At 43.7% G+C, this 12,552-nt stretch overlaps 2 protein-coding genes across 2 annotated transcripts in view; both read right to left on the bottom strand.

Annotated features, from left to right (window-relative positions):
* The window catches only part of LOC102481911 (putative gustatory receptor clone PTE01), a 6,856-nt gene extending 2,938 nt beyond the window's left edge, over window positions 1-3,918 (bottom strand). Inside the window, exon 1 of the mRNA XM_014592856.2 lies at window positions 3,886-3,918. Within this exon, the coding sequence (XP_014448342.2) occupies window positions 3,886-3,918 (33 nt within the window). The remainder of the gene's footprint in view (window positions 1-3,885) is intronic.
* Window positions 3,919-6,381: 2,463 nt separating this feature from the next.
* On the bottom strand, window positions 6,382-10,954 carry LOC102481499 (putative gustatory receptor clone PTE01). The gene is made up of 2 exons (XM_014592849.2): window positions 10,921-10,954; window positions 6,382-7,370 (listed from the first exon to the last, which is right to left on the bottom strand). Exons 1-2 carry the CDS (start codon window positions 10,952-10,954, stop codon window positions 6,382-6,384), a joined length of 1,023 nt encoding a protein of 340 aa, XP_014448335.2.
* Between the last annotated feature and the right edge of the window lie 1,598 nt (window positions 10,955-12,552).

The following is a 12,552-nucleotide window of genomic DNA, read 5'->3' as shown; positions in this document are numbered from 1 at the left end:
AGACAGAGAGAGAGAAAGCGAGAAATCACCCCACGGGGGGGATGGCCATGCCACAATCCCTTCTCCTCCATTCTCCTCTCGGGATCTTGGGCACGCACATGGGCTCAGTGTGAATTTAAGCCACAGGGTCTGGGACTCGAATCACAGTAGACTACCTGGGAATCCGGCAACATAGCCATTACGCCAAGTGCTGGTTCCCAGTAATATCTTTTGACGTGCTTGCCATGACATGCATATATGCTTTGAAAACCCATATTGTATGCTAGAAACACATACAATGATTAAATGTAAATTTAAAATATAAATAACCGAAATGAACCCAGCCGGTGGCATCGTGGTTAAGGTATTGGGCTCCCATAGGGCTGACTACAGTTTGAGTCCCTGACCCAGTGGCTTGAAACTCATGCTGGCCACATGCGTGTGTGTGTACCCAAGATCCCAGTAGGAGAATGGAGGACAAGGGATTCGGTGTGGCCATCTCCCCTGGGGAGGTGATTTCTCACTTTCCCTCTCACTCTCTCTGGCAAATGCATATGCCCTGTGGCAAAAAAATAATAATAATAATAAAATAAAATAAACAAATAAATAAATTTTTAAAAGGAAAAACAGAGAAGTTCCACCAATGGGGGGCGAAAAAAAGCCCGACCCAAAAAGTAACTACAGCTGAGGACCAGCAGACGGTTATGTCAGTGGACCCCTACGTAGTCAACTGCCGTTCGAATTCCAGATTGGGCGGCATGCAACTCATGCTGGGCACGTGGGCGTGTGTACCCAAGATCCTGAAAAGAGAATGGGGGGAAAGGAGTTGCAGTGTGGCCATTTTCTCTGGGAGGTGATTTCTTCCTTTATGTCTCTCTCTCTCGTCAAATTTTATAAAATGATGATAGAGTAAAATAAATCACTTTTTTTAAAATACACATTCAGGGGCTAGCAGGTGGTATGGTGGTTAGGACTCTGGACTGCCACATTGCTGACCACAGTTTGAGTCCCAGACTTGGTGAGTTGCTTTCTCCCTTTTTTTCCTCTTTCTCTGTCTATCTCTCTGGTGAGCACATGTGCCCTCTAGCAAAGTTTTAAAAATAATAATAATTAATTAAATTAAGTAAATCATTCTTTTTTATTTTAATTTTATTTTTTATCATTATCATAATCTCGTTTATATTACATTGACTCATGTATAACTTTACAGTATATTACATTTCTTTTTCTGAAAGGAATACCATGTACATCGGTCAAAACAGAGACCTTACTATCCACATTCTCATCACCAAGTAGCTTTTCATCATATATTCTCCAGACTATTATTAAATAGTGATTGGATGTTTAAAAATTAATGAAAATAAACAATTCTTTTTGGTTTTTGATGACATAATGCCTGAATTTTATTTTTAGAAAATTGATTACATATATCAACTAGGAGGGCATTTTCCCCTTTTTTTAATTTCTTTTTTTTTACAACTTTTTTTAATTTTCATTTTCTTTTATACATTCAATCATATTATTATTTGTCTTACTATTCAGCCATAAAAAAAAATTCTTTTCTTAAGTCATTTAAAAAAAAAAGAAAAAATAATACATATACAATCCACTAAAGGGTAGATGAACCAAGAACCAAAGCTTCACAGAACTCTGGCTGAAACCTTGCATCCTGGTATCCTCCCGACTGTCTACCCCAACGATCACATTTGAACCGATAAGAAGGAATCAGTTCCTGACAGCCTTCCTCCCTCAGTACTCACTGGGCTGCACTGAGTCTCTTCTCATGCATGACTGAGGAGTGTGAATCCACCACTTCGCTCCCGTCTGCTGTGCAGTGAAGCCTCAGGCTCTGTCCTCCAGACTTGAAAGAACAGAGACTCAGGACCGGGCTCCTGTTACAGATGCCCAGCAGGGGAGTAGACGCTGATGGAGCTGCCCTACTGGAGCTGGCAAATAACGGTCTGAAGACACGGGCCAATTATTTACAATCGCACGACCTTGGGGGCCCAATGCACAGGGCTCCTAATTAGCCAACTGGTCCGTGTTCTCCCCGTCTCTTAGGACTTGCTGATCCGAGCTGAAGAGGATGAGCCGGAAAGGTGTCCGTGGAAGGGTCTGTCTGGGCCCTCGCTCTTCTCAAGAGGGAGTTTGCATAGACTCCTTGCTTTTCAATTCCACATTGCAGGGCCAGCAGGAGTCATAGAGGATAAAGTAGCTGAATCCCACATGGTCGATTGCATGGTTTGAGTCCTGGACCTGGAGTCTTGAAAAATCACACCAGGTGCATGTGCGTGCCCAGAATTTCAAGATAACAATATAGAAGGACCAGCACTTGGCATAATGGCTATGTTACTGGACTCCCAGGTAGTTGACCGTGGTTGGAGTCCTAGACCTGGTGGCTTAAACTCACGTTGGGTGCATGTGCGTGCGTGCCCAAGATCCCAAGAGGAGAATGAAGGAGAAGGGATTGTGGCATGGCCATCCCCCTTTTTCTGTCTCTCTGTCTCTCTCTCTGTCTTTCTGGCGAGCGTACACGCCCTATAGCAAAAATACCTCTCAAAAAATAAAGACAGCAATGGAGAAGAGATGGCAGTGTGGCCACCCCCGCCGCCTCCGTAGAGAGGGAGTTCTCACTTTCCACTTTCTCTCTCTATCTCTGCCTGGTGAGCACATGCGCCCTATGGCAAACAATAAATAAATAAATAAATAAATCCACATTGCAGGATCTTACCACAAAATTCCGCCTTCTTTTCAATTTAATAATTCAGTGTGTGATTTCCAGAGCTATAGATTCACTGGATTAGTCAAGAAGTCTCGGGAGAATTAGGTTTACTACTAGACCAAAAATGAGATATTATTTCCATGCTCAATTAATTTTTACCTTTGAGGATGGTCGGCCTGTGGTGTGGTGGTTAAGGCACCAGATTCCCACATGGCAGACCATGGTTCAAGTCCTAGATGTAGCAGCTTGCTTTCTCACTTTCCATTTCTCTCTCTGTCTCTTTATAATTACTTTTCAAAAATATTTGCTTTATTTATTTATTTATTTTGAGAGAGATTTTTGCTTTAGGGCACGTGTACTCACCAGATAGACAGAGAGAGACAGAGAGACAGAAAGTAAGAAATCACCCCCCAGGGGGGATGGTCACACCTCAATCCCTTCTCCTCTATTCTCACCTCAGGATCTTGGGCATGCAAGCACATGCAACCAGCATGAGTTTTAAGCCACCAGGTCTGGGACTCGAACCAAAGTCAACTACATAAGGGTTCAGCAACATAACCATTATGCTATTGGCTGGTCCCAAGGCTAACTTTTTATTTTCATGTCCTTTTTTTTTTTTCAATAGAGGTTTTTGTATTAGAGCGTATGCTCTTGCCAGGGAGAGACAGAGAGAAAGAGAGGGAAAGTGAGAAATCACCCCCCAGGGGGATGGCTAAATCACAATCCCTTCTCCTCCGTTCTCCCCCAGGAACCCTGGGCACACACATACGCACCCCACATGAGTTTCAAGTCGATGTGGTCGACCGAGTGGGAGTCCAGCAACATAAGCGCTACACCATCTGCTGGCTCCTTATTTTGATTTGTTTTACCTTCCCTTGGGTAGACGTTTTGTATGTTGGAGATTTAGAGGGTATTTGTTCATTGGAACGAGGCTTCAATTCTGAGGGCTTTTTTCTCTAATGGGTTCATATTGTTGTATTACGAAAGTTTACATACTTTTTTGGTAACTGATACTTAAATACGTCACACAGCTCTTGGAAGGTTGCAGCCACTGGGTCAGCTAAGGACTAGTCATCTCAAGGCTTGACCCACAGAAGATCTGCATTGAAACTCCCTCACATAACTGTTGGTGGGATTCAGTTACTCCCAGGAAACTTAGCCAGAGGATTCCCTCAGTTCCTTACAATCAGGGCCTCTCCAAGGGTTAGTTCCAACATGGCGCCTGACTTCTACCCACTGGAGCAAGCCAGAGAGGAGCAGAAAGCAGAAAGCAGCAGATCCTGTTTTGTTTTGCTTTGTTTTGTTTTAAGTTGCTATAGGGCATGGGCACTACCCAGAGAGAAAGAGATAATGGAGAGAAAAAGAGAGAAAGTAAGAAATCACCCCCAGAAGGGGATATCCACATGACAATCCCTTCTCCTCCAGTCTCCTCTTGGAATTTTTGGGCACGCACACACATGTGCCTGGTGTGAGTTTCAAGCAGTTGGGTCTGGGTCTTGAACCACACCGCCAGCCATGTGGGATCTAGTTGCCTTCACCTAAGTGCCACCTGATGGCCCCAAAATCCAGATTCTTTAACTCCATTCCCAGAAGTGACCTGTTATCATGTTCTTATTGGCAGAAGTGTGTCCCTGGGTGCATCCCATGTTCCGTGTGAGAGGGTGACTAATGCATGGAAACCAGAGGGTGGATGTCATTGAGAGAATTAATTTTTAAAGTTTATTTGTATATTTTTTCAGAGAGAGAGAGGTACCCCCAACAGGGAGAGGATAGCTGAAGAAACATTATTAGATACAGTGGGAGTCCAGCAAGTGTTATGGAGGTTAAGGCTCTGGACTCTCACATGGCTGATCATAGTTCAAGTCCCAGACCTTGTAGTTTACTTTCTCACAATCTCTCTCTCTCATAAGTATATGTTCCCGGGAACCAGCAGTTAGCGTAATGGCTATGTCGCTGGACTCCCACATAGTCAACCACAGTTCACATCCTGGACCCAGTGGCTTAAAACCCACGCCAGGCACGTGTGCGTGTGTGCCCAAGATCCCGAGAGGAGAATGGAGGAGAAGGGATTGTGGCGTGACCATCCCCCCTGGGGGGTGATTTCTTGCTTTCTGTCTCTGTCTCTCTCTGTCTGTCTGGTGAGCGCACACGCCCTATAGTGAAAATCTCCAAAAAAAAAAAAGAGTATATGTTCCCTATAGCGAACTTCAAAATAATAATTAATTAATTACTTTTGAATTATAAAAGAAAGAAAGAAAGAACGGAAAAGTGGACAGGACAGGGACACAGTGGTAACCACAGTGCTCTGCAGGGCTGACCCTCATAGGAAGATCCACATTTGTATCCAGAGACCTCTCTGAGCATGCACGGGCTGGGTAAATGTTGGGTGTGGATTGTGGTATCAAGACCTTTTAAGGGTGCTCTCTCTCTCTCATTCATGAAAGAAATAAATAACTAAACTTTTAAAATAATAATTGAGAAAACACATTGTCTGCTGCTAAAGAAATGTCTTTTTTTCTAGTTTGCTGAAGGGTACCTGTGCTTGCCAGAGAGAGACAGAGAACAGGATAGAGAGAAAGAGACCCTCATGGGGCATGGTCACTCCACAGCCCTGACTCCATTCTTCCATCCCTGCAGGATTTAGGGCAAGCACGCACATGCACACACACCTCTCATGTTTTTCAAACCACCAGGGCCAGGGCTCGAACTGCACTATCAGCAATGTAGGATCCAGCTTGCGTAACCACCAGGCCACTGGCTGGCCCAAGAATGTCTTGTATTCTCCTCCTTTGAGCCCTGGTCTCTTTATGATCTTCAATGTCTGTCCACATGCAGTTAGGGCCCAATTCATACCAGTCCTCTTTGGATAAAAATTCTGACTTTGGGGGCCAGTAGATGGTGTGGTGGTTAAGGCACTGGATCCCAGAAAGATGTGTTAAGAATCCTGGAGTCAGCAGGCAGCATGGGGATTAAGGTGCTGGACTCCCACATGGCCGACCACAGTTCCAGTCCTGGACCTGGTAGCTTGCTTTCGCACTTTCCCTCTCTCTATGTGAGTCTCTTTCTGGTGTAACGCATGTATCCTATAGCAAAAATTAAATAATAATGATGAATTTAAAATTAGATAAATAATTCTTTAAAAATAATAACTGAAACTGATGGACTAAAGGATATAGAAAGACAGTAAATGGATATAAACATCAGATCTAGTGTGTGTGGAAGAGGAGGGTCCAAGGAAGGACATTTAGAAGAAAAATAAGGAGGCGAAGCATTAATGGGTCAAAGAAACGTGGTATTATCTGTTGAAGACATTTTATAGTTTTATCAACCGGACTAGGGAGGAATGGTCACATGTTGAAATATTCACTTTGTACGCTAAATAATGTGATTGCATGTATAAAAGAAAATGAAATTTTAAAATGAAGGAAAAAACCTACAAATAGAAATAATAATAATAATAATGTACAGAGAATCCCAAAATACTCCTCCCGTCTCCCCAGGACTCCCAGTCTCATCAAGGCAGACCAAAAGAAACAATATCTGAGTATGAAATATGAAGAAGAATAAAAGCCAAGAGAACTACAAAAATCTCACGATGAGAGGTGACATTTTCAGGTCTACGTGTTCAGTTTTGCTGCCTTTTCCAACCTGTATTCCCGACAGAGAGCAAAGGTATGAGATTAGGTTGTCTTGTGCAAGAGCTTCCACATGGCCCTCTTGATGTCCCTGTTCCTCAGGCTGTAGATGAAGGGGTTCAGCATGGGGGTGACCACTGTGTACACCACCGAGGCCACGGCGCCCTTTCGGGGAGACAGCGAGACAACCGAACTGAGGTACACCCCAAGCCCTGTTCCATAAAATAAGCAAACAACCGACAGGTGAGAAGCGCAGGTGGAAAAGGCTTTGTATTTCCCACCTGTTGATGGGATTCTCAGAATGGAAGAGACAATTTTATAGTAAGAGAAAAAGATTCCGGAGAGCGGAAGAAACCCAGAGAGGAGGCCGACCATGTACGTGACAACGTCATCGGTGAAGGTGTCAGAACAGGCAAGGTTGAGGAGCTGAGACGGGTCACAGAAGAAGTGAGAAATTTCTACCTCCTTAAAGTAGGTGACTTGTAACACCACCCAGTTGTGTAGCTGGGAGACCAAAAGGCTGAGGAGAAATGAGAGGAAAACCAGCAAGCCACAGAGGTGTGGGTGCATGATGACCTGGTAGTGTAGGGGGTGACAGATGGCCACGAACCGGTCATAGGCCATCACGGTGAGAAGCAGACTATCTAAACACCCAAAGAGCATAAAAAAAGACATCTGAGTCAGACAGCCTGAGTAGGAGATGGCCCTGCTGCCAGACTGGATGTCCAATATCATCTTGGGGACAGTGGTGGAGGTGAACCCAATGTCAGCCAAAGACAGGTTGGAGAGGAAGAAATACATGGGGGTGTGCAGGTGGGAGTCTGAGATGGTGGCCAGGACGATGAGCAGGTTCCCAAGCACAGTGACCAGGTACATGGACAGGAACAGCCCACAGAGGACAGGCTGCAGTTCTGGATCCTCTGAGAGGCCCATCAGGAGGAATTCTGAGACACGTGTTAGATTTTGTGGCTCTTTGTCACTGGAGCACCTTTTGAAAAGAAAAGAGGGTTGGGGAAAAAAAAGTAAACCAAAATCTGAGACTCCTATATTTTGTTTTATGAGGTTTTTTTTAATAATTATTTATTTTATTTCATTTATTCATTCTTTTTTTTTTTTAATTTTAACTAGAGAGAGACAAAGGTTGAGAGTGAGAGAGAGAGGAAGTGAGAAAGCAAGCCACCAGATTCAGGACTTGAACCCCGGTCGGCCATGTGGGAGTGTCCAGCGCCTTAATCACCACGCCACCTGCTGGTCCCTATATTTTGTTTTAATTTTTAAAGAATTATGTATTTAATTTAATTTAATTTAATTTATTTATTCATTTACTTTAAGTTTGGCAAGAAAGCAAGAAGGAAAGCAAGAAAGCAAGATGCCAGGTCTGAGACTTGAACCTCGGTCAGTCATGTGGGAGTCCAGCGCCCCAACCAGCACACCACCTGCTGGTCCCCAGTTTTTATATTTTGAATTCAAGCAATTTGCCCAAGTCCTCGCATTTGAGGATCGTGACCTTCAGCAATACTTCTCAGTGGGACAAACCCCATCTTCTTAGAATGCTTTCATTATTGGCTCCCATGTTACTCTCCTCTTTCTTTACATACGTTCATTGGAGGTATCAGTGGGGGAATACTGGAAGACCAAGAACATTAGAGATATATCTTTGATCACAGTAAAATACAGCCTACTCTTTTTTTTTTTTTTTTTTAAGGTTTTTGCCAGAGGTCACATGTATTCATTGGAGAGAGACAAAGAGAAACAGTGAAAGGAAAAGTGAGAAATCACCCCCCAAAGGAATGGCCATGCCAGTCCTTTCTTCTCCATTCTCCACCTGGGATTTTAGGCACACATGCACACAGGCCTGGTGTGAGTTTCAAGTCACCAGGTCTGGGATTCAAACTCTAGTCAACCATGTGAGAATCCAGCCCCTTAACCGCTATGCAACATGGTGGTCCCAAGAAAAGATCTTTTTAAAGGGAGAAATAAGAGACCACATTGAAATACCTTTTATTACAGTATACTGTTATAATTATTCTATTATTGGTTATTGGCATTCATCTCTTACTGTGTCTAATCTATAAACTATACTTTATCATAGATATGTACATGTAGGCAAAAACAGTAGACATGGAGTTTCATACTATCCGAGGTTCCAGGCATTCACTGGGAGTTCTGGAGCATATCTTCTGTGGATAAGGGAGAACTGTTGCTGGTGCCAGTAGATTATGTAGTGGTTGAGGCACTGGACTTCCAAATGGCCAACCACAGTTCAAGTCCCAGACCCAGCAGCTTGGAAATCATGCTAGGCATTTATGTGAGCATGCCCAAAATTTCCAAGAAGAGAATGAAAGAAAGAAATGGCAGCATTCATCCCCCCTGGGAGTTATGTCTCACTTTCCTTCTCTCTGTCTTTGTCTCTCCAGCAAGTTCACACATACTATGGCAAAAATCTTTTTAAAAAAAGAACTGTTTAGATGGGTCACCCCATAATGAATTTGTACACCACAACTTTGTGTTCAAGTCTCTCTGCCAAGAAGTACCTTCCTCTTCTTCAAATATTTGAACTGATGAACACCATTAACTGAGAGAGAAAGAGAGACATCATTTTATTCGTGTTATAATTTTATATTTATATGCTTTAGTATATGCCTAATAGGGGCTGGCAGGTGGCATGGTGGTTAAGGGCACTGGACTCCCACATGGCCAACTGCAATTTCAGTCCTGGATCTGATGACTTGCTTTCTCACTTTCCCCCTCCCTATCTCTTTCTCTGGTTAAATTAAAAAATAATGATAATGAATAAAGTTGAGTGGATGTTTTAATGGTTATGTTGCTGAACTCCCACATAGTTGACTGCAGTTTGAATCCCGGATCCAGCAGCTAAAACTCACGCTGGGTGTATTTGCATGCGTGCCCCAAATCCTGGCAGGGTAATGAAGGAAAAGGGATTGCTACATGACCATCCTCTCCTGGGGGTGATTTCTCACTTTCTGTCTCTCTCCCTCTCTGTCTCTCCAGTGACAGCATGTGCCCCATAGCAAAAATTTCTCTTAAAAAATAAAAAATACGTAAAGGTCACCTAAATACTACACTACACATACTGCCCATGAATATACTAATACATGGGAACCAGCAGTTAGCATAATGGCTATGTCGCTGGACTCCCACGTAGTCGACCGCCGTTTGGTCCCAGACCCGGTGGCTTAAAACTCACTCCAGGCACGTGTGCGTGCGTGCCCAAGATCCCGAGAGGAGAATGGAGGAGAAGGGATTGCGGCGTAACCATCCCCCCTGGGGGGTGATTTCTCGCTTTCTGTCTCTCTGTCTCTCTCTGTCTCTGGTGAGCACATGAGCCCTATAGCAAAAACCTCTCCAAAAAAAAGAGAAGTATACTAATACATATTGACATTTGATTTTGCAGGTTCTCCGTGAACTGCATATGTTTATTCCAAACACTCACTGATGCCTGACATTACCTGGGGGAGGGACATCCTTTAGTTTGTCATTTTATTACTGCAGCGATTCTTTGAAAATTCTTGCGCCTCTCTTAATATACAAGTCAGGATCTCTGTATAATATGAACATGGAGATTAGTCATTTGCCTTTTTTTTTAATTTGTTTCAGGTAGCATGTGCTCACCTGAGAGAGACACAGGGACAGTGAGAAAACACATCTAGTGAGGATGGCCACACCACAGTCCCTTCTCCTCCATTCCTCTCTCAGGATTTTGGGCATGCACGCACATGCACAAATATGTTTTTTAAGCCTCCAGGCCCAGGACTCAAAATGCAGAATCAGGCATGTGGGAACCAGCCACCTTTATCACCATGCCACTGGCTAGCCCACAGTTACTTGTCTTTTAACAATTAATGACTGTTTGATCTTACTGTTAATCACCTACATTGCTGTTTCAATACAAAAATCAGTTACTATGAACTACATCATCCTAGTATTAAAGCACACATTCAGAGGCCAGCAGGTGATGAGGTGGTTAAAACGCTGGACTCCCCCATGGCTGACCACAGGTCGAGTCCTGGACCTGGCACTTGTTTTCTTACTTTCTCTTTTTCTCTCTTTCTCTCTCTCTGTCTCTTTCTTTCTCTCATGAGCACACATGCCCTTTAGCAACTGGTTGACCATGATTCGAGTCCTGGACCTGGGGGCTTGCTTTCTCATTTTCCAACTCTCTTGCTCTCTCTTATTCTGTACCTCTCTGATCAAATAAAAACAAATAAGTAAATTTTTTAAAAATACACATTCAGTATAAAATGGGGACATACAATGCCTTTCTTTTATAATCTGGCTGGCTTCACTCAGCATTAAATCTTCCATATTGGTACAGTTTGTATCAGACGTCAGGGTCTCACTGTTTTTTTATAGCTGAGTAGTATTCCAATCATCCATATTTGGATATTTGGGTTGAAATCTAGAGAAAATTAACAAAGCTAAAAGTAGATTTTTAAAAGATATAAAAGATGAATAAAATTCATTAACTTCCCCCCCCAAAAAAAAAATACACATTCAGTCCACCTACTGGTTGCTGAATCAACAACAAACACTTCATAGAACTCTGTCTGAAACTTTGCATACCGCTATCCCTCCAGCTGTCTATCCCAGCGGTCATGTTTGCCCCAATGAGGAGGAATCAATTCCTGCAGTCCCCCTCCCTCCGCCGCCTCCCTCAGCACTCACTGGGCTGCAATGAGTCTCTGCTCATCCATGACCAAGCAGTGCGAATGGACCACTTCGCTCCTGTCTGGTGTGCAATGAGGCCTCAGGCTCCGTCCTCGAGACTTAAAAGAAGAGAGATTCAGGAAGGGGCTCCTGTTACAGATGCCCAGGAGGGGAGTAGACCCTGATGGAGCTGCCCTACTGGAGCCAGCAAATAACGGTCTGAAGACACGGGCCAATTATTTACAATCGCACGACCTTGGGGGCCCAATGCACAGGGCTCCTAATTAGCCAACTGGTCCGTGTTCTCCCCGTCTCTTAGGACTTGCTGATCCGAGCTGAAGAGGATGAGCCGGAAAGGTGTCCGTGGAAGGGTCTGTCTGGGCCCTCGCTCTTCTCAAGAGGGAGTTTGCATAGACTCCTTGCTTTTCAATTCCACATTGCTGGGCCAGATGGAAGTGTGGAAGTTAAGGCAGCTGGATCCCATTTGGCCAACTATGTGGTTTGAATCCTGGATGAGGAGGCTTGAAAAATCACACCAAGCACATGTGTGTGACCAAAATTCTGAGAGAGAATGTAGGAGGGAGGATTGCAGCGTGGCCATATTCTCAACCCTGAGGGGAGTGACTTCTCACTTTCCACTTTCCCTCTCTTTGTCTCTGTCTAGTGAGTACACGTGCCCTGGGCAGGAGGAGACCACATTGTGAGAGATTACCAAAAAATATTCAGACTTTTTTTCAATTTAACAAGGCAGTATGTGATTTCTATAGCTATAGGTCCATTGAATTAGTCAAGAAGTCTTGGGAGAATTAAGTTTACTATACTAAGGATGAGCTAGTAATTCCATTCTTCATTAATATTTGCCCTTGAGGGATCAGCAGATAGCATAATGGTTGCATGGTTGAACTCTCACATAGGAGACTATCATTTGAGTCCTAGATCAGGTGGCTTGAAACTCACACGGGGTGCATATGCCTGCATACCCAAAATCCCAAGAGGAGACTGAAGGAGAAGGGATTGTGGTGTGGCCAACCCCCATGGGGGGTGATTTCTCACTTTCTGTCTCTCTCAGTCTCTCCAGCAAGCACACATACTCTATAGTAAAACTCTCTCTAAAGAAAAAAATTTGCCTTTGATAGGGGCTGGCAGGTGGCATGGTGGTTAAGGTGCTGGACTCCCACATGGTAGACTGTGGTTCGAGTGCCAGACCTAGCATTTTGCTTTCTCATTTTTCCTTTCTCTCTCTGTCTCATTCTGTCAAATTTAAAATAATAATAATTATTATTTATTAATTAATTTTTTAAACTATTTGCCTTTGAGGCTAAATTTTTTTTTTTTAGTTTTAATTTTTTTGTAGAGGTTTTACCTTAGGGCACAAGCACTCCCCAGAGAGAGAGAGACAGAGAAGACAAGAAGGAAAGTGAGAAATCACCCACCAGAGGGATGGCCATGCCCCACTCCCTTCTCTTCCCTTCTCCTCCTGAGATCTTGGACACACACGCATTCACACCCAATGTGATTTTTAATCCAGTGGGTCAGGTTATGTGGGAG

Source organism: Tupaia chinensis, unplaced genomic scaffold (assembly GCF_000334495.1).
Source record: "Tupaia chinensis unplaced genomic scaffold, TupChi_1.0 Scaffold138665_1, whole genome shotgun sequence".
In the NCBI taxonomy this organism is placed as follows: Eukaryota; Metazoa; Chordata; class Mammalia; order Scandentia; family Tupaiidae; genus Tupaia; species Tupaia belangeri.
Note: the sequence above shows the minus strand (reverse complement) of the source record. Positions and strands in the feature narration are given on the sequence as shown.